The 20524-nt window shown below is 24.3% G+C and overlaps 3 protein-coding genes across 5 annotated transcripts; 2 read left to right on the top strand and 1 right to left on the bottom strand.

Annotated features, from left to right (window-relative positions):
* Window positions 1-632: 632 nt before the first annotated feature.
* LOC102655127 (pentatricopeptide repeat-containing protein 1, mitochondrial) lies at window positions 633-2497 on the top strand (the record flags this gene model as incomplete). The annotated part of the gene is made up of 3 exons (XM_006564482.3): window positions 633-1899; window positions 2010-2315; window positions 2408-2497. Coding segments are annotated over exons 1-3 (1638 nt in total), but the record flags the coding sequence as incomplete, so codon positions are not given.
* A 375-nt stretch (window positions 2498-2872) lies between these two features.
* On the bottom strand, window positions 2873-8206 carry LOC411612 (protein virilizer). Its single transcript, XM_395082.7, has 6 exons — window positions 8188-8206; window positions 7812-7905; window positions 7636-7748; window positions 7166-7529; window positions 3423-7068; window positions 2873-3196 (listed from the first exon to the last, which is right to left on the bottom strand). The coding sequence occupies exons 2-6, from the start codon at window positions 7863-7865 to the stop codon at window positions 2904-2906; spliced, it is 4470 nt and encodes a 1489-aa protein (XP_395082.4). The 5' UTR covers window positions 7866-7905; window positions 8188-8206; the 3' UTR covers window positions 2873-2903.
* Window positions 8207-8359: 153 nt separating this feature from the next.
* LOC551361 (supervillin) lies at window positions 8360-20048 on the top strand. 3 transcript variants are annotated; one of them, XM_026443240.1, is made up of 27 exons: window positions 8360-8684; window positions 9128-9310; window positions 9537-9695; window positions 9807-9895; window positions 10063-10189; window positions 10277-10508; window positions 10578-11987; window positions 12895-13619; window positions 13702-13904; window positions 13982-14319; window positions 14572-14836; window positions 14928-15204; window positions 15290-15388; window positions 15458-15626; window positions 15705-15862; window positions 15935-16176; window positions 16296-16497; window positions 16574-16725; window positions 17043-17504; window positions 17616-17766; window positions 17851-18002; window positions 18069-18341; window positions 18463-18586; window positions 18665-18859; window positions 18937-19211; window positions 19283-19438; window positions 19507-20048. In XM_026443240.1, exons 2-27 carry the CDS (start codon window positions 9130-9132, stop codon window positions 19591-19593), a joined length of 6903 nt encoding a protein of 2300 aa, XP_026299025.1. In that variant the 5' UTR covers window positions 8360-8684; window positions 9128-9129; the 3' UTR covers window positions 19594-20048. The 3 variants fall into 3 exon arrangements, with proteins under 3 accessions (XP_026299025.1, XP_026299023.1, XP_026299024.1); XM_026443238.1 differs by lacking the exon at window positions 8360-8684 and adding an exon at window positions 8705-8854; XM_026443239.1 differs by lacking the exon at window positions 8360-8684 and adding an exon at window positions 8705-8854 and having other exon boundaries at window positions 15938-16176.
* The last annotated feature ends 476 nt before the right edge of the window (window positions 20049-20524 follow it).

Raw genomic sequence — 20524 nt, forward strand, 5'->3', positions numbered from 1 at the left:
TTTGTAATTAAATTTCATCAATATATAATTAAATAATTTAAATATATATCAGTTTTTATATAATTCATGAATGATAAATAGATTTATATCATTTTTTATATATGATCAAACATTTTAACTTGAAATGTATATTCTATAATCTTCTTTATTTTAAATATCTTCTTTTCTCATAATAATAAATTTTAGTTAAAATTTTATTTTAATTAAAATTCTTAGTTTTAAAAAATATTCTTTATGTTAAAAAATATATATTATAAAAATATCTATCTTTTTGTTATTTTGTGATCATTTTATAATAAAAGAATATGAAGATAATATATTTGTTTTGAAAGTTATAACCGTTAAAATTAATGATACTAAAAGATTTAATATAATAAATAATAAAGAAAAAATATATATATAAATAATAATAGCTTAACTAAAAAGGAAAATAAATTATTAATTATGATTTTTATAGAAACAAATTGTTTTTTAAAATTAAAGATTATTCTAGGTTATATAAGTAATCATTCTTGTCATATTAAACAAACAAAACAATCTTTATGTACATTACAAAGATATAGTTATATTAATTATACAAATAATAAGACATATTTATATATTATATTATCTCATAATAAAAATCAATTTAGAAGAAACATTTGTAATATAAAAGATATGAAAGATTTATTTTATTTTTCGTATTTATCAATTTTTAATAGAAAGTTTTCTATAAAAACATTAAGAAAAGATCCTAATATATTTGGAGATCTTTCATATAATAAATATGAGAGAATTAAAATGGATAAAATGGAAGAGAAAGAAGAAAAATTTTCTGAAAATATAGTTTCAAAAAGAAAAAAATTGTATGATAACGATTATTATAAGCTTATTAAATCTCATGTAATTAATAAAAATTTACAATTGGCCTTAAGTGTATTAGATTTAATAAAAGAAAATAATGATAAACCTAATATACATATATATAGGCTTTTAATGTCTGTTTTTGCTCAACAAGGTGATATTGAACAATGTTTTAAATTATTTAAACAAATAAAAGAAAGAAATTTAATTTTTACTCCACATATATTTACTAGTTTAATTAATGCTTGTGCTGAATCTAGCGATAAAAAAAAAGCATTAAAATATTTAACAATTTTAAGAGAATATTTCTATGAAAAAAAAATAAATTTAAATGATATACACTATTCAAGTCTTATTAAGGCTTATAGTTGGCATAAACAAATTTCAATTGCTTTTGAAATAGCAGATGAAGCAAAAGATAATGGCATTTATTCAAAGGATATAATTTCTGCTTTATTTCATGCAATAATCAATGATACAGAAAATGGATTAAAATATGCATTATGCTTGTGGCATAAAATGAAAATAATTAAAATGAAACCAAACATATTTCATTATAATCTTTTTTTAAAGGCAATTAAAAATACAAACTTTGGTGATCTAAAAATAAATGACATTTTGGTACCAAATTCAAAGAATACTCAGATTCAATTTATGGATACTGGAAAATCAGATTTATTAGATTCTCCACCAGTATTAACTAATTCACTTATTATTATGCTTAAGAAACATAATTATTTTTTAAATAAAGAAAATTTAAAAAGAGAAATAAAAAATAAAAATATGTTATTATCTCGAAATTTGAATAATATATTAAAAGAAAATCGATTTCTTTTGTTTGGTGGAATCGATAAGTTTTTAAAACGTATGAAAAATGATAATGTAACACCTAATATAAAAACATTGACATTAATACTAGATTTACTTCCATTTACAATAGAAGCAGAAGAATATTTTCTTAAATATATTACATCAAATAATTTTAAAACTGATTTAACTTTCTTCAATGTACTTATTAAAAGAAGATGTATAAGAAAACAATACAATGCTGCAAAAGTAAGTAATTATTTTAATTACAACCAATATAACCAACCAATATAATAACCATTATAATTGTTTAATTATAATAAGTAATATTTAATTATAATATTTATATTTTAATAAAGGATGTATTGAATGAAATTCAAAGTCGTCATTTTATACCAAATATTATTACTTTTGGAGTATTAGCTATTGGATGTATTAGGTGCAGAGATGGAATAGAACTTTTAGAACAAATGAGTACCATTGGTTATATACCAAATTACAAAATTTTAGAAACATTATTTTTAAATGCATGTCGTTATAATAATTATGTATATATATATCATTTAATGGAATATATATTGCATAATAATATTACACCATCAGAAAAAATATTAAATATATTAGAAAAATTTGATGAATTAGTATTAGGAATGCTTGAAAATGAGGTAAATTAATTATTATAAATTATTTTATTTATTAACTATTTTTATAATTTATATAAAATATTTTGTATTGATATATTTATGTAATATTTTAGGACAAATATAATCGTGCAAGAATTAATGAAATCAGAAAAGATTATAATGACTTTAAAATAAAATATGAAAATTGGAAAGAAAAAATACAAAATGATGTAAACTTATTAAAATAATAAATAAATTTTCTTTTTGTTTACAATCTGATTTAATGTTAATTTATATATATATTACTTATATATATAATTTAATTTATATATATTATATATATATTATTGTATAAAACTTCAATATAGTCACATAAATATATATATATATTCCAGAAATGTTAATGTTATCTCTTTTTAATAAAACTTAAATTGATATTCATATTATACTACTATATTATTATATATTACTATTATATTATTATAATTATTGTTTTATTTTTTTATAAAAAATAAGTGTTATAAGAGAAATATTTTTGTGTTAAACTTATTAATATAAAATTCTTATTACTCATTAATATAAATCAAAACATCAAATGATTAATGGACAATAAAGATAATTTTAATAAAGTTAACGAAGATAAGGAGGGCGAGTCTCTTGTGTCCAAGGGCGACTTCTTGTTCCTGTGTTGATTGCACGTGAAGGACATGTTCCACGAATACTCAATTTATTATATCCTGTAGGTCCAGTTGGTTGTGCTCCGCATGTTTCTAATGCTACGAAATCATCTACATGAAGTGATGGTGGTCGCGAAGTGTTTGGTGGTCTTGATCTAAATGGATCTGCCCCTCTGCCTACACTACCCACTACTGGACCACCTCTTAAAGAATTAGTAAATTGTGTCCGACCTCGCATAGGTGTAACTGTGAAAAAATATTTTTTAATTAAATTGTTATTAATCCATTTTGAATTGATGAAATGAAAAAAAAAAGAAACCTGATCAATTATGTTAATTTAAATCATTAAGTTATTATCATTAAACACAAATTATAAATTGTTATTAAAATTTGTAAAATTGATCAGTTTGATCTTTGAATGATGTAATTATTAAAATTTACAATAAAAAATATATAATGAACATAAATTTACCAAATGGTTGTTTTATTTTAGAAACAGGAGATATAGCTTGTTTTTGTACATCTCTAGATTCTTGATCATCAGTTTGAGTTTTTGATTGTAGTGGTTGAGTAGCATCATCAGGTGGAATCTTAGAACATAAATTTTGAGCTTCTGATAATAAATTAAAGTCAGTAGGAAGTAATTCAGCTGCAAGTGCTAATAAATCTATTGTATTTTCATTTGGAGCTTGATTTGGACACATAAATGTAAATTTTTTTGGGCGTTTAAAAGCAAGATCTGGTGTACCCAAACATCGTTGAGAAAATTGATTCAACAAAGCTTCAGGAGTTGGTAATAATGGCTCTAACATTTCTGGAATTGGTTCTTTTTCTTCTTTATCTTCTGCAGATTTTAAGATTTCAACTAATTCTTGTGCACGTTTTATTTTTTCCAAAGGATGATCATTTTTATCCCATAATATTAAAGCTGATAATTGTTGTATACGTAGATATAAAGATCTTCCTTGTGATTCAGATGTAATTAAATTTTCTAAAAACATTATAGTTGAATCCACAATAAGTTGAATTTCTGGCTTTTCTAAAGCCGAAATATGATCTAATAATGATCGTAATGCATCAGGATTATTTTCTAAACAACTTTTTACATGATATAAACCATAATTATGATTAATAAGAGATAAAAGTATACGAAGTGTACTTTGTAATATCTCAACTTCAAATTTCGTACTAGTTGCTAATATATCAATTAATACAGTTAAAATAGATAAAAGTGGTTCTTTACTTGGTACTGAATGTGTAAGTCTTTTTTCAAATGGTTCACTAATGTCTTCTTGCATAAGACTTAATGTATAATCACATAATGTTTCAAAGATATCAAGAATTTCATATTGTATTCTAATATCGTTTGTATTTTTAAGTGCTGTGCACATCATTTCAATAACAGGTGGATATTTTTGATCAGATTTAACCTGTGCTCTAGATGCAGGGCTAGTTAAAGTTAATAAAGTAGCCTTCATAGGTGCATGTCTTGCAAGTTCGCTAAGTAAAGTAAGAATTAAAACATTATTTTCTAATGGTGTGGCAGCTATTATACCATCTAATAAACATCTACCTACAAGTAATGCTGTAGGTGCTGCTAAATCACTTAATTGCTTGCATACTTTTGAAAGAAGAATTAGTAAATCTTTATTCCAACTGGCGCAAAGTAACCGCAATGTTTCAGTTAAATTATTAGCTTGTGCTTGTAAATGAGCAGACCATAATTTTCTAACACCTAAAATTCGAGTAGCATCTTCAGTCATTGTTTCTTTCAAAGTTAAAACTGGTGGTAAAAGTCTCGTTAAAAGTTTCAATCCTGGTATAAAATTACATGGACTTAAAGAAACCATTTTGAGAACTTCACCTAACATTTGTGTCCATAATGATTTTGCTACATTTCCTGATCCATCTGAATCCACAGCCTGTGTAAATACTAAAAGTGTTCCTACTATTTCTTCAGACAAAGTTTGGACAATTTGAATAGAAGGAATAGCTTCTACTAATGAATAAACACCAAGTAATGGAATCACAGCTGTTAAATCTTTAAAATCTGTAGCCATACATTTCATAAGACGTTCTAATAATGCTCTTGTTAATCTTATACATGGAAGGAGTAATGCAACTAGTGCTAAACCTCTTCTACCTGTTAAGGCTGCACGATGTAAAAATGGTTGTTCATAGAATTCAGAAATATTTGCCATAACTGCAATAAGAGCTGTTAAACCATCAGCAGCAAATAATTGAGTTAATGCATTTCTGTATTTTAGTTCAATATAAGGTTCCATTGGATCTATATCATTATTTGAAGGAAAAACAAGATAATATAAAATTCTACATGCTGTAATTAACTGTCCTGGAAGATAAGCTGCTTTATCTGCATTTTTCCTAATACATGTGACTAGTGGAGAAACATCTCCATAATTCCAATGAGATGGCTGTGCAGCTGTACTTAAATATGATGTAACATCTTTTAAAACTGCTTGAGTTCGTGATTTTTCTAAAATAATTGTAGCACGGTTTTGAAATATCTCTATTCGATCAGAATAACGAATTGTTGCTGAAATAATTTCTGCAGAAAATTCACACAGATTTGGATCAGAAAGATAAGGAATTAAAATATCAATGAATTCTCCTATAGGAAGTATTGTTATTATAGCTTGTAAACCATTAGAATATATTAAAAAAGAATGAAGTTTTTTTAAAGCTATCCAATCTGAAGGTTGATATTTCAAATGTAATAAACATTGTACAACTTGCAATCGCCAACCTAAAATTGATCCTGCTCCAGGTAAATCACATTTTAGAGCTTTTAAAATTAATTTGGTAATTTCTGGTTCTTTTAATAAATACAATAAACCTTCTTTAGTATCAGAAATACGTAAAAGAAAACGTCGAGCAGCTTTAATTAAACTTAAATCCGATTTTGGAGAAGTAAGAGCAAATAAAATATGATACAGCAGTTTGTGATACTCAAAATATGCTATTAAATGACATTGAGGATTTCTATTATATTCTCGTTCAAATTCCATTTGAGCTCCAGCAGGAAGCTGACGTTTTGGTTGAGCCATTAATGTGGGTGAACATATATATGTATTTGTTAATTCAATGATAGCCAATTCATCAATTTCTTTCATTTCACTAAGAAATTCATATGTATGTACTTTCCGTAATAATGAACATAAAGCATATTTTAATCTTGCTAATTTTGCTGTATCTAACATCATTAAAGCATTTTTATATAAATTATTTTTTGATTTAAGAAATTCTTTAACAATTATTGGACTTATTAATGCGGCATCCAGTGTACGAAGAGCGGAAAGTTTCACAGGAAGTGCTACATTTTCGCGCATGCATAATGCTAATAATTTATAAGGTGCATCTACTTTTAATAGTATTTCTGGACCTTGTGGAAGTTTACACAAAGTTTCCGCTAATCGTACACCAACTTTAACATGACGAACTTTATAAGCTGGTTGAGGTTGAGCACGAGCAAGATCCATATCTAAGCCAGCATTTACAATATTGGTCAAATCATTAAAATCTGTATTATTCAAATGAAAAGGAGTAAGTATTGCACATAACGATTCGCAATTATGAACAAATGCCTCTTTTTCCTGACCTGAGGCATTATTAAAATGTAAAACTGATTTTGATATAGATTGAAATATTTCATGAATTTTATCCAACATTTCTTTGTTAATATGGTATTCTTCAGTGATATTCATTGATTCTTCCAAATCCAATAAATCAGGTGGTGTTAAAGAATAAATATTATTTAGCTGTATATTTTCACATTCATATTCCGTAGTAGGTGGTATATCATCTGCCATTATATCTTCATCAGATAATATAGGTTCAAAAGGTTCTCCTGTTTCATGATCAGCACCATCTTGTTCTCCTTCTTCTTCTTCAGCAGATATGGATTCAGGACTTAAAGATACTAAAGATTCAGAAGGAGGTGAAGAAGGACGTTTTGTAGATTTTAAAGTATTAGTTGTAGCATCTTCTTCCCAATGAATCACTTCTGTTTTTCCAGTATCTGAGATTGAATTTCTGGATGATTCTACTATTTGAATTGGTTGTATAGGAGGAGGAGGTGTTGCAGCAACACATGTTTCCTGGAAATTCCATGAAAATTTTTTAAAATTATTGTTTTAAAATTAAATTATAAATTTAATTTATTATTATAAATATATATACATATAAAACATTTACATTTGAGTTTGTTTGTGCTTGATTTTCATAATACCACTCAGATTGTTGTTCTGATATTTGAGTAGTATTTTCTACCACTTCTTCTAATCCAGTAACACAAGTTGCAGAACCAGCAGCTGAACTAACAACTTCTTGAGGATTATTTAAAGATTTAGTTAATGTTCCATATACTGCTAAAGTAATAGTAGTATACCAGCCCCTAAGTACTAATCCATCTGTTGGTATTTGTTTCCTTTCACATTCTAATTGAATATGAATATTTTGTTTATATTCCAATTCTCCAAGAGATTCAAATGTAGAAGCACCAGGCTTACTTAAATCATTTACAAAAAATTCAATTTCAAATTGAGACGGATTTGTGGCCCTAAATAAATATATAATAAATATGTAATATTATTTCATTTGTAACTTATTTAAAGGAAAATTATTTTTTTATCTTAATATATAATTTTTATTAATTAATTAAATACCCTAGACGAACACCTCCAGGAAAATCAGCTTGTACTCTAGCACCTAATGGAATAATTCTAACTTCACTTATATAAACAGGTTTTGGGAATTGAACTAAATCCAAATTAAGTTCCTGCAATAAATAAATAATTTTATTGATCTAATTATTATATAAATAAAATAATTTTATACTTACTTCAGAAATATCATGTGAAAATGTATCAAAGAATAATAATTCCGTATTATCCATGTTTTAATTATTTTTATATATATTTTGGAATTGCATATTTCTAAAAAATAAAAGTTATATTCACACATTTATATAATTTAATAAATATATAATAAATAATTTAAATATTTTTTCTACTTTTTTCAACTATTGTATATTACAATATATTTTAGTTTGATATTAATATTTAATATTAACATTTAATATAAATATTAATTATTAATATTAAATATTATTAATTATATTAATATGATTTATAATTTTTATTTTTATTAAATCAAATTATAATATTTATATATATAATATTAGTTTTAATCTTATATTAAAGAATTCTCGTTCTTACTTTATTAATTCTTGTTATTAATTAAATAATATTAAAATATATGAGGAGTAAAAGAGAAATTTGAAAACACTTTAAATTTTTGAAAAATGTATACTTTCCATTGAACCACATGTTATTTTTTTATCACTTTATAATAATATATTTATTTAATTCAAGTAACGCCATCTAGTTTAATTCTTAGCTTCGGTTTTACTCGTTTTACTTCATTATGAGAGAAATTGTAATGATTAATACCTGTGCAATTTTCGCTAGAAATAAATTTTTCTTTCTATTTTAAATTTTTGTTCGCGATAAAATTAAAATTTTACATATTTTGTATTTATTCAATTTTAATAGATATTTTTTATATATAGTATTTTATAAGTAGTACATTTATTGAATAACTGTGATAACGACATAACTGATCTGCGTCACTGGTTGTGTTCTTGATTATTTGTAAATTTGTTTTTTGAAATCGTGATACAGTTCTACAATGAAACAAAAATTATATTAGATCAGTAAGTGTGAGGAAAATTTCTGTTATAATTCATATTGTATAATATTAGAATTTTGTAAACATTTTCAACATTGTTATTAAGTTTGACAAATATAACGTTATCATTATCGATGAGATCTTTCATGTTATACTTTGTAACAATATGTAGGCTTAAATTTCAATTTAAAACAGGTGAAAATTTTTGTTAATATTATTTTTAAATTCAGTATCATGTATATATATGTTTTAATTCATGAGAAATAAATGAATTATTGTCAAAACATTTACAATTATTATTTTTATTGAAAATAGTATATATATTATATTATTGAAAAATTATTAAATTTTTTAATTTCATTTTTATTTATTTCTTATATAATCTATATTTTTGGATTTTAAGAAATTAAATATATTTGCATAATAAAATTTTTAAAAATGTCAAATGTGATATTTATCTGGTTTTAGGAATGGTAGCTGCTGGAGCTACAGTTTTAATGGCAACTAGTGAAGAAACATCAAATAGAACACAAAATAATTCCATACAATATGAAAATCAAAATATTTGCTCTCACTATAATGAGATGCATAATAATGAGCAAAATTCAGAATGTCAAATTAGAAAAAATATAACATCTTGTAATATAAACAGTAAGTATTTTAAATAATAAATAATAAATAATAAAAATAATATCGATTATATAATAATAATTATAATTATAATAATGATAAATATTTTTAAATCTCTTTGAAATTCTATATTGTATATTTATTAATTTAGATTATTGCAAAAAACAATTGCTAAAAAATAAAAAGTTCTATAAGATATATGTAATATACTTCAGTGTAATAATTATAATTGTCAACATTTTTATAGAAAATAAAAATCGTAGCTCCATGTTGGAAAAAAATAATCGGATGATTTCAAGATCAGAAAATAAGGAGAGTAGTAAAAATTATACATTGTATAAAACAGCACCAGTTCGTGAAACCAAAGCTTCAAGATTACGTGCTGCTTCCATTATATCACCTAATGGTAAGAGATTAGATTTTTTATTTATTTTTAATAAATTAATATAATTTAATATAATTATTTCTAAAGTTTATTATATTTATGTTTATCATATTATATATTATATTTATATAGGTGGGACAATGTCATCAAGAAAGTTAACTATGTCTGAAAATTCTACACCTTTAAGTCTTCAACCTAGTACTAGTTTATCATTTAAAGATGTAAGTAATTATTTTATATTGATTTATATATTGTATATATACATGTATTATATTAGTAATATGTCTCTATGATATATAATATATATACAAACAATATATATATATATATATATATATATATATACATAATATATATATATATATATATATATAATGATGTTATAAAGGAACATCCAATATCAAATAATAGTAGTATTACAAATTTTCCACGAGAAAGAGATAAAAGTTATAAACGAAAATCATATCTAAATCGATCACTTAATATGGAAACAGCAAAAGATCATTTAAATCAATGTAAGTAATTTATTGAAAATTATTTATTGAAAAACTTTACTTTAAAACTTTACTTACTTTTTTAAAAATTTTATTTACATATTTCAGCTGAAAGTAATATTAAACAAACTAAAAGACAATCAAGTAAACGAGGCTACATATCCAATACAATATCTACTTCAAGTTCTAGTAATGAATTTCAATCAACTAATTTAAGTAAAAAATCCTTTGATTCAAAAATTACTTGTGAGAAAGTTAAAGAAAATTATTCTAAAACTTATACATTGCCTTTACTTAATTCTCCTGCAAGCAGTAAACATTTAAATATACAACGAATTAGGTAATTATGTTTTTTTTATTTTAAATATTGAAATTTGCAATTTTATTATAAAATTTAATTTTATAATAGTGGTGGACATAGTGACTCAGAAGTTTCTCGAAGAGTTGATGCATTAACAGCATTAACAAAATCTGCAATAGAACGTGTAGAAAGACTTAAATCACATGCCAATTTTCCATCAAGTTGTGAATCACGATTAGAAAATTCATCTAATACTAATAATTCATCATGTCAAATAATTTTTCCTTCTAATACAGAAAATAATATGCGTATATTGCAATTATCACCAAGAAAAAATTCTATTTTAAAAAAATCAAATGACGAACATTCTCAAGATGGATCTTTAAATCATCAACATATACCGGTTTCAATTCTCAAACATAAAATATCTGATATTGATACTAGTCAAAACGTATCTAATACAATAAATCATGCAGTTTTGCCTGTAACTTTTTCACCATCTGTTAGAGAACCAACACATAAAAGACATGGTATTTTAAAAAAGCGCAGTAGCTTAGATGAAAGTGAAATACTTCGACGACGCAGTTGCTCACCTGACATTTCATCTACTGACAATATATATTCTGAATTTAGACCAATATTAAAAAATCAGAGACGATCATCTTTAGATGAAATTGTTAAAAGGGATCAAAGTCCAGATCCTCAGCCTACTTCTATATTAAAACGAAAATCATCTAGAGAAGATGATAGAGAAGATCGTCAAATTAATTCTACCGAACCACAGGGTATACTTAAGAGAAAATCTACAAATAGCCAACGAATAACTAATGTTAACCATCATGTGACTATTACAATGGAAACAACAAATGTGGGTAGTTCTGAAATACTTGATAGTTCTGAGGTGAGACCAATCTTAAAAAAAAAACATAGTAGAGAAGAATCATTTGGTAGTGATCCTCCATCTTTAGAGCCACGACCAATATTGAAAAAAAAATCGAGCACAGAATCAGATGAACATGACGATAAACCTAAAAAAACTATTTTGAAATGTACTCGAAAAAATTCACAAGATGAATGTAATTATGAAACAGAATTGACTTCGCCAAAAAAATTATCAATGCTTAAAAATCGTACTTTACAAAATAGAACGAGCGGAGTATTAGAAAATGATTCTGTACGACCTATATTAAAACAACCCAGTAATAGAGACAACGAATCACGAGTCCGTTTAAATCTTTGTGATGAAACAGTTATTAGTGATATGTGTACAGAACCATCAAATTTATTTTTGCGAAAAAGAGCACAATCAGTGGGCCATATTCAACCTTCTAATATTCCTAATGAATTTACTGGTGTACTTAATAAAAGAAGATCTCTTGAATTAATATCTGTGAATGCTATATCAGAAGAAAAATCACAACTAAAATTAATAACTAATAATACCTATTTAAAAACAGATCTTTTTCTGGATGATGAGAGTGCCAATACTTCTATTGTTTCTTGTGCCAAAATATACAGGTAATTAAAGAAATTGAATTCTTTATTTTTAATAATTATTTATTACCTTATTTATAATGAAATATTAATCTTTATAAAATTAAATATTTTATATTTTTCAAATATAAAATATTATTTTTAAATTAAAAGTCTATAATATTTTTTTCTGAAAATATTATTTTAGAGATAAAATAATTATTACAAGATAATTATGCTAGAAATTTTTATTATTAATTTAAAGTTTTTATTTAATATATATATAATATATATTATATTCTAATATTATAATTTATTATTGTTTATTAATATTTTTGATATATGATATTTTATACCAAATATTTGTTTGTGTTTAATCTATATAGTTATACGTAACTTTGGCAAGATATTGAATCTGTGCCAAGTTTAATTATAGATCACCTAACAATTCTAAAAGCTACAGAAAACAGAGAATCAGAGCATGCACACAACCTGTATGTTTGTCTAAAAGTTTTGATTTAAGATAGTATTTTCAATACTTTTTTTTAAATTGATTTTATAAATTTTATAAAAGGTATTAAAATTTAAAATTTTTTCTTTTTTACTGATATTTTACTGAAGTGCATAATAAAAAAACATTGTAAAAAATATTGTAATATATTAAATAAATATTAAATAAGAAAATTTTTAAGTTTAAATATTTAATTAATTTAAATATTTATTAAATATTTTTATATTGTTTGTAAATATTGTTATATTATTATAAATATTGTTATATTATTATATTTTTAAATTGGGAATCAATATTCTTATATTACAAGATTTAAAATAATATTATATTATTCAATTTTACAATTTATATACATTATACAAATAATAAATTTATATCAATTAAATAATATTCATTTAAATTTTACAAAGCATTTTAAATTAATATTGTATTTAATTGTAGCACAACAAAAGAAAAATTTATAGAAAAGGAAAATCAAACTGCAACAGTATTTGAAAGTGAAGAAAGAAATAGATTGAATTCACATGAACTTCTTGTAAATAGTAATAGTGATAATAGTTCTCCAGTTTTTAATAGAATGAATGATAAAGAGTATTTAAATAATGAAACACAGTGTTTACAAGAAAAAACAGATGTTGAAAACATTCAAGAAAGTAATGATGTGCATCGTACCAACAGTGTTTCTAAAATAACATTGCATTTTAAAACTTTACAAGAAAAAGCAAACTCTAAAGAAAAGGATAATATGTCCCAAAAAATATCGAGTAACACTTCACGTAACATACAACGATATAGAGAACGAAAGAATCAAGGTAATGATAGATTTAACACTCAACCAGTAACTTTTCAAGAAGTGCAAGAAGCAGTTTTACAAAATCAACGTAATGCTACTATTACATTAGTTAAAAAATCAAGTTTGGCAGAAAATAATATAACTACAACTGATGATGAATTTGATCCTTCAAAATTAAGTTTAGCTGAACGAGTACGTTTATTTAATAAAAAAATTGATACTGAAAAATGTTCAAATAATTTATCATTGGAAAAATATTCACGAAGACGTCCAGCTACTCGTTATAAAACACAACCAGTTACATCGGAAGAAGTTGAAGTAGCATCTCGAATATCTCCATTGAATACTATTAATCAATGTTCATTAAATACTGGTAAATTTTTTATTTTATTAAAACATATTTTTAAATGAAATAAATTATTAATATTTTAATTGTTTTATTAATTATTTTAAAGATGATTTCCCAAAAAGCATTTTAAAACCTCTTGCATTACATATACATAATGCACACATACAAGAGAAAAGTTCTGAACTTGAAGGAATGAAATTAATAAAATCTGTACTTAAAAAAGAATCTGAAGAATTAGAACAACGGACACTTGAAAATTTTAATATTTCATCACATTCTATATTAGAATCTAATATGGAAAAAAATAAGGTAAATAATAACATTTGAATAACAAAAATTAAAAATTTAATAAGAATATAATTTTTAAAATAAGATGTTATATACAGATAAGAAGTATAATGGAAAATAATTATTCATCAGAACATGATTTGAATATGAGTTGTGCCTATAATGAGAAGGATAACCATATAGAAGATAGGCAACATAAAATTAAACAAAAATATACAGTGCCTTTTCACAAATATAATACTCAAGATGAATTAAATAGAAAATTCAAATCTGAACCACATAATATAGATAATGTTCAAACTGTAATTACTACTAAAAAGTATGAAGAAACATTTCATACATCTGAAAATAAGATATATACAAGTCAGGAAACATGTAGCACAAAAGATGAACTTATATCTCCTAATCATCATCTTATACTTTCAAAACATACCAGGTAATATATTTTATATTAATTTATTGATTTACTTCAAATGAAAAATAATTTTATATTAAATATCAATAATGATATAAATTATAAGAATATTTATTATAATTTTTTAATTAAAGAACGTTTTATCAAATATAGTTTCACATGAATGAATGTTTTAATTATTGCTACACAGTTATTGGTATACAATGATAAGATTATATTATGTAAAAAAAGCATGTATATAAACGTATGTGCATTATAATTAACTATTTATAGGTATAATCCATTATTAAAGAGTATCAGTCATCATGCGATTAACAGCAAAACGAATGAAAGTGAATCAAATACTGCAACAACAGAAAAGCAACATGGTGTATCTCTTCCAGGATTATGTCGTAGTATAACACAAGAAATTCATACAAGTGATACTAATGATGGTCCAAGTATGAGTATTGCAGAACGATTAGCTGCATTACAACGCAGCGGAAATACAAATTGGAAACGACGTATAGCTTCTGAACATAACTCATGTAATTCATCGGTAAATTACTTTAAATAATTTTTTATTGCAAAATTTTATTACAAAATCAAAATATTTTGCAATATTTATTATCATTAATTGAAATTGCTAGGATGGTATATATTCCAATTTATCAAATAAAGAAGAATTGAGTATCAAACAAGGAGTGCTTGCAGATTGTCTTGGAAAGTTAGAATCTGCAACAGAAGGTTGGAAAAAAAGAATAGCTGTTACAGATGTAACAAAGTTTACAGTAGCTGGCAAAATGAAAGTAGAACAACTGGAAAATTTAGATCCAGGACCATCTTCACCACTTATTGAAGTTACAGGAAATATTACAGATAGAAAGAAGAAAACTCCTCGTCCTGAAAGATTTAGAACAAAAAAAGGCAAAATTATTTACTTATTTAAATATTTTTAATTATTTTTTTCAAATTTAAATTTTTACATATTAAAAATGCATTTTATTTTTAGGATACAAAAAAGATGTTATGTCTATGCCAACTAGTCCAAACAAGGATTCATATATTAAATTACGAGGAAGTTTCTCTGAACCTGCAAGTGATGATAGTGGTTAGTGAAAAATTATTTTATGAGTTATTTTTTTTTTTGAACAATATTATTTAAAAATATATTTCATAGCTGAAGAATTGAAAATGGGAAAGAATGAGTTACCTGTTGTCTCAATACCTAAGATAGATGACGAAACATTCACTTCTTTTTTTACTGGAATTTCATTAGAAAAATGCGAGGCCGAATCTGTTGATTTAAATGAAAGTGATTTTGATATAATTACATCGCAATCAGAATTGTAATTTTTTTTTTCTTTATTAGTACTAATACTAATTATTTATTAAGTAACAATTTTCATAAATTTATACTTTTATAGATTAGTTCAAAAACGAAATATACGATTAAAACGACGACGTGTTATGTCTAGAAATCCACTTAAAACGCTTGCAGCTCGTACTGATTTAAAATCAGAGTATACTGAAATTCGGACTGGTATTGCAGAAAAAGTAATGAAGCAATTAAATGTTGAGAAATGTAAGTTATGTCAAATTTTTAAATAATATAGATATTATTGTTATAATATTATGTTATTGCATTATGTTACAGTAGCTAAGAATTCATCATTAGCTATGGAAGCATTAGCTGGTTTAGCTTCTACTGAAGATTTTAGTAATATAACACTAAGGAATATAGCAGAAACAAATATTTCTTCTAACAAATTACAACCATATAAAGACTTAATGTTAATTTTAATTAAAGGCAGAAGACATGTACAAGTGAGATTAGTTGAACCAGTCGCAGAAAGTATAAATAGTGGTGATAATTTTGTTTTAGTAACAAAATCTGAGGTTATTAAAAGAATTATTATATATTTTATAAAATTTATAAATATTTATAAATGTGTTATTAATTAATTTTATTAATTATTAATTATTTATAAATATATTTTATTATATTTTTAATTTAGGTTTATAATTACATTGGGAAATATTGTAATGTTATTGAAAAAGCACGAGGTGCAGAAATTGCAATGAGTATTCAACAAAATAAAGATCTTGGTTGTCAAACATCTCAAGTTATTATTATTAATGAAGATAAAATAACTTGTACAAAAAGTCAATTACAAAAATTTTGGAATTATCTTGGTATAGAAAACGATAATGTGGATGGTAAAAATAGCATCTTTTTTATCATATATGAATATATTAATATTTTAGAACATTGATATCATTATATTGATAACAGTTATTGATGGTGGACATCCTGATGAAGATGAACTTTATGAAACATTTATGATAGATACAAATATGGTATATGAAATTAAAGATGAAGAATTAGTACCACTTGAAAAATATTGGGGTATTATACCAAAAATTGAAATGCTTGATCCAAATAAGGTATATATTTCAGTATATATATCTTACATATAATATATATGTGATATATATGATATATGTTATATATATATCATGCATATAATATATATAAGATATATGTGAAACAATTTTGGAAAATCGATTCTAGAAAACAATAATAAAAATGTCGATTGAGATTTATTTATTAAGTTATTAAATTATCATTTCATTTTAATAAATTTATTTTTATTTCTATTTATTTTAGCATTTAGAATTGACTTCAAAAATATTCAGGAATATATTAACATTTTATATATTGTAGTTAATGTAATTATAAATAACTATATTTTTGTATTTAGGTATTAGTATTCGATTTCGGCAGTGAAATGTACATATGGAGTGGTAAAGGAGCTTCAACTGATAAAAAGAGACTTGCTACATATCTTGCTACAGAAATGTGGCAAGAAGGATATGATTATTCAGAATGTACTGTGTGTCCAATTAGTGCAGCATCTATGATTGGTAGACGCACTATATCAAAAGCAGATTTAAAATCTGCTAAAGTCAGACCTAAATGGTGTTTACTTGCTAAGTTGACACAACATGTCGAAACGATACTTTTTAGAGAAAAATTCCTTGATTGGCCAAATGTTTCTGGTATAATACGAGTTCGAGGTATTAAAAACGAAGAACATGTTGATGGAACTGTAACTATAGAAATGTGCAATATTAATGTTCTATTAGAAGAATGTACTATTCCAGTTGATTTAGTTCTTGAAGGAACTCATTTAGGTAGAGGTACTGGTTGGTATGATAATGAGGTAATAATATGTTATTATTTAGCATTATATAATAAACTATATAATAATCTAAAATATAGCTTAAATATTAATAAGTAATCTATATATACATTTTTGGTAATTATTTTTCAGCTGATGAAACAATTTATTGTTACAACAACAGATGTAAAAGTATGGCATATTGATGAATTTTCACATACTCTTTTGAATGATTCATCTATTGGACAATTTTATTCTGGGGATAGTTATATTGTGCATTGGATGTATTCTGTTACAATTACTGGTAGATATCAAATATATTTCATTTAAATTTTTGTTTAAATTTGTTATAATGATGATGTATGTTATTAAACTATGTTATTTTTAGGCCGTGAACTTAGTGGTTTGCCGTCAAAACATTCTGCAAAGGGTCGCGATCGTTCAGTATATTTTATTTGGCAAGGTCAAAATGCGTCTTTAAATGAACAAGGCGCTGCAGCATTATTAACTATTGAATTAGATAATGATCAAGCACCTCAGGTAAATTATCAATGTAAACGATATTATTCAAATAAATATTTTAAATTTTATCTGAATTTTTTATAGCTTCGTGTAGTTCAAGGACACGAACCAGCAGCATTTTTGAATTTATTTTCTGGAGGAATGATTGTACATAATGGCAAAAAAATGAATACAAAATGCGATGAACGATGGCGATTGTATATATGTCGTGGTACTTTAGAATCAGAGATGTCTTTAATAGAGATTCCTTGCAGTACTCGTCAATTACGGAGCAGAACTTCTTTTATATTATTAGATACAAAAAATAAAAAAATCTATGTATGGCATGGATCTAATTCATTACCTCATATTAAAAAAGTATTCTTTTAAAATATTATTAATGAATAGATAAATTTCAAATAAAATATTCTTTATGTTTCTTTAAAATTATATATATATATATATATATATATGTATGTATCATTATATGTATTTTCAGAATATAATTAATGCAGCTGCTAAATTAAAAAAAAATCGACCTCGAGAAACAGGTTTAACATTTGAAGGTAATATAGAAATTTTTGAAATTGATGAGGGAATGGAACCAGAAGAATTCATTAATGGTGAATGAAAATTTCTATTATATATTACATTTGTGTGACTTATTATATAAATAATAAATAAAATATTTTATCACATAGCATTAGGACGAATGAACAAAAAGCTGTATGTTTCATTAGAAAAAGATCAAATAGAAGAACATACTCCAAGATTGTTTCATTTATCAAGTATTTCTAAAGAATTTAAATCTGTAGAAATATTGTGTCCACATCGTGCTTCTTTGCCAACTCCATTTCCTTTTCTGCAGGAAGATTTATATCAAGCTCATCAACCAGGTAATTTATACAATATTTTAATTTGTATACATTATCTTAATAAAATGATTCTTTTTAAAAATTCATTGTCATTATAGCCTTGTTTTTATTGGATAATAAAAATGAATTGTGGATATGGCAAGGATGGTGGCCTAATATTGGAGCAGAAGATCAATCTGGTAGTAAAGCAGTTAGATGGCAAGCTGAAAGAAGAGCAGCCATGACAATGGCTATGCAGTATTGGGAAAAAATTCATCCAGAAATTAATAAATATCCAATTTATCTAGTCTGGGCTGGTCTTGAACCTTTGCAATTTATAAATTTATTTCCTACATGGATATATCGTGATGATATTGCAGAATTAAATATAGAGGTATTTTTAAATTTTTCAAAATTATTAAAATTATTAAAGTTATATAATTTAAACAAGTAATTTGCAATTAGGATGGTCGAAATCCTGGAGAAGTGTTGACTGTGGAGAGTGAATTAGTTCGATTAACACAAAGTACATACCCTCCAGCTCAATTATTACAACGACCACTACCAGAAGGAGTTGATCCTACACATCTAGAATTGTATTTATCTCAACAACATTTTCAAGTACGTTTTATAAACTATTAGTAATAAATAAGTTTTACAAGACATATATATTTTATATATTCTAATAGGAATTGCTAGGTATGACTAAAGAAGAATTTCAAGAACTTCCAGTATGGAAACAAGTGAACCTTAAAAAAGAAATAGGACTTTTCTGATGAAACGTCCAAACTGCCGATCCTACGAAAAATAGCTGCCCTTGTAAAGCGATTAATAAAGTTTTTGTTAATTGTTTTATCATGTTTATAACTTTAAATTTTTTAATTTCTCAGCATATGAATGCCTGTTTAAGATGCCTAAAGTTGCCTATTGATAAAAGAGAAACTAATATTATTATACAATTAGAGATATATTTACTACTATTTCAAATATAATATATACTACATACATATGCGCACCTGTGCGTGCACGAACATAAATAGGTGATTATATATTTTTAATACATACTAAACATAAATTGGCTTGTGAATATTTCCTTTATATTTGTATGGGTTTTATATTCAATGATAATACAATGTTTTAGAATGGCTTATTCTTACATGTGTAATATTTGTACAAGAGTGACTGTATTCTTTACAACATACTCCATGTTTTTGAACAGTATTCAATGAAATTTCTCAATGTTGTCTTAAATTTTATTTCATAGCCTTTTGTAATCCTTAAAACATTGCATGCGTAAATTCAAGAAAAATTATAAGTTCATTTTATTTAGAACAATCCTTTTCCAGACTTGTATATTAAATTATGTTATCATATGTATACATTATTTTTAAAGATTTTATTTTACATTTTTTTTTATATATTTATGATTCATGTGATATAGTAGTAAAATAGACCATTTATACAATGTTATAATATAATTTAATTATCTTTTGACATAAAATATATCCAATGTGAATGCATCATTAAAGTCAATTCTATAAATATATATAAAATATATATATAATACTTATGTATACTATATGTTGATATTTAAAATATACATAAATAATAATATAAATAATTAATATAAGTTATTTTTTTAATTAAATTGTAATGATGCATGTTATTAATAAACAGAATAAAAATTATTTGAAAACAATTTGATCT

Source organism: Apis mellifera, linkage group LG10 (assembly GCF_003254395.2).
Source record: "Apis mellifera strain DH4 linkage group LG10, Amel_HAv3.1, whole genome shotgun sequence".
NCBI classification, from domain to species: domain Eukaryota; kingdom Metazoa; phylum Arthropoda; class Insecta; order Hymenoptera; family Apidae; genus Apis; species Apis mellifera.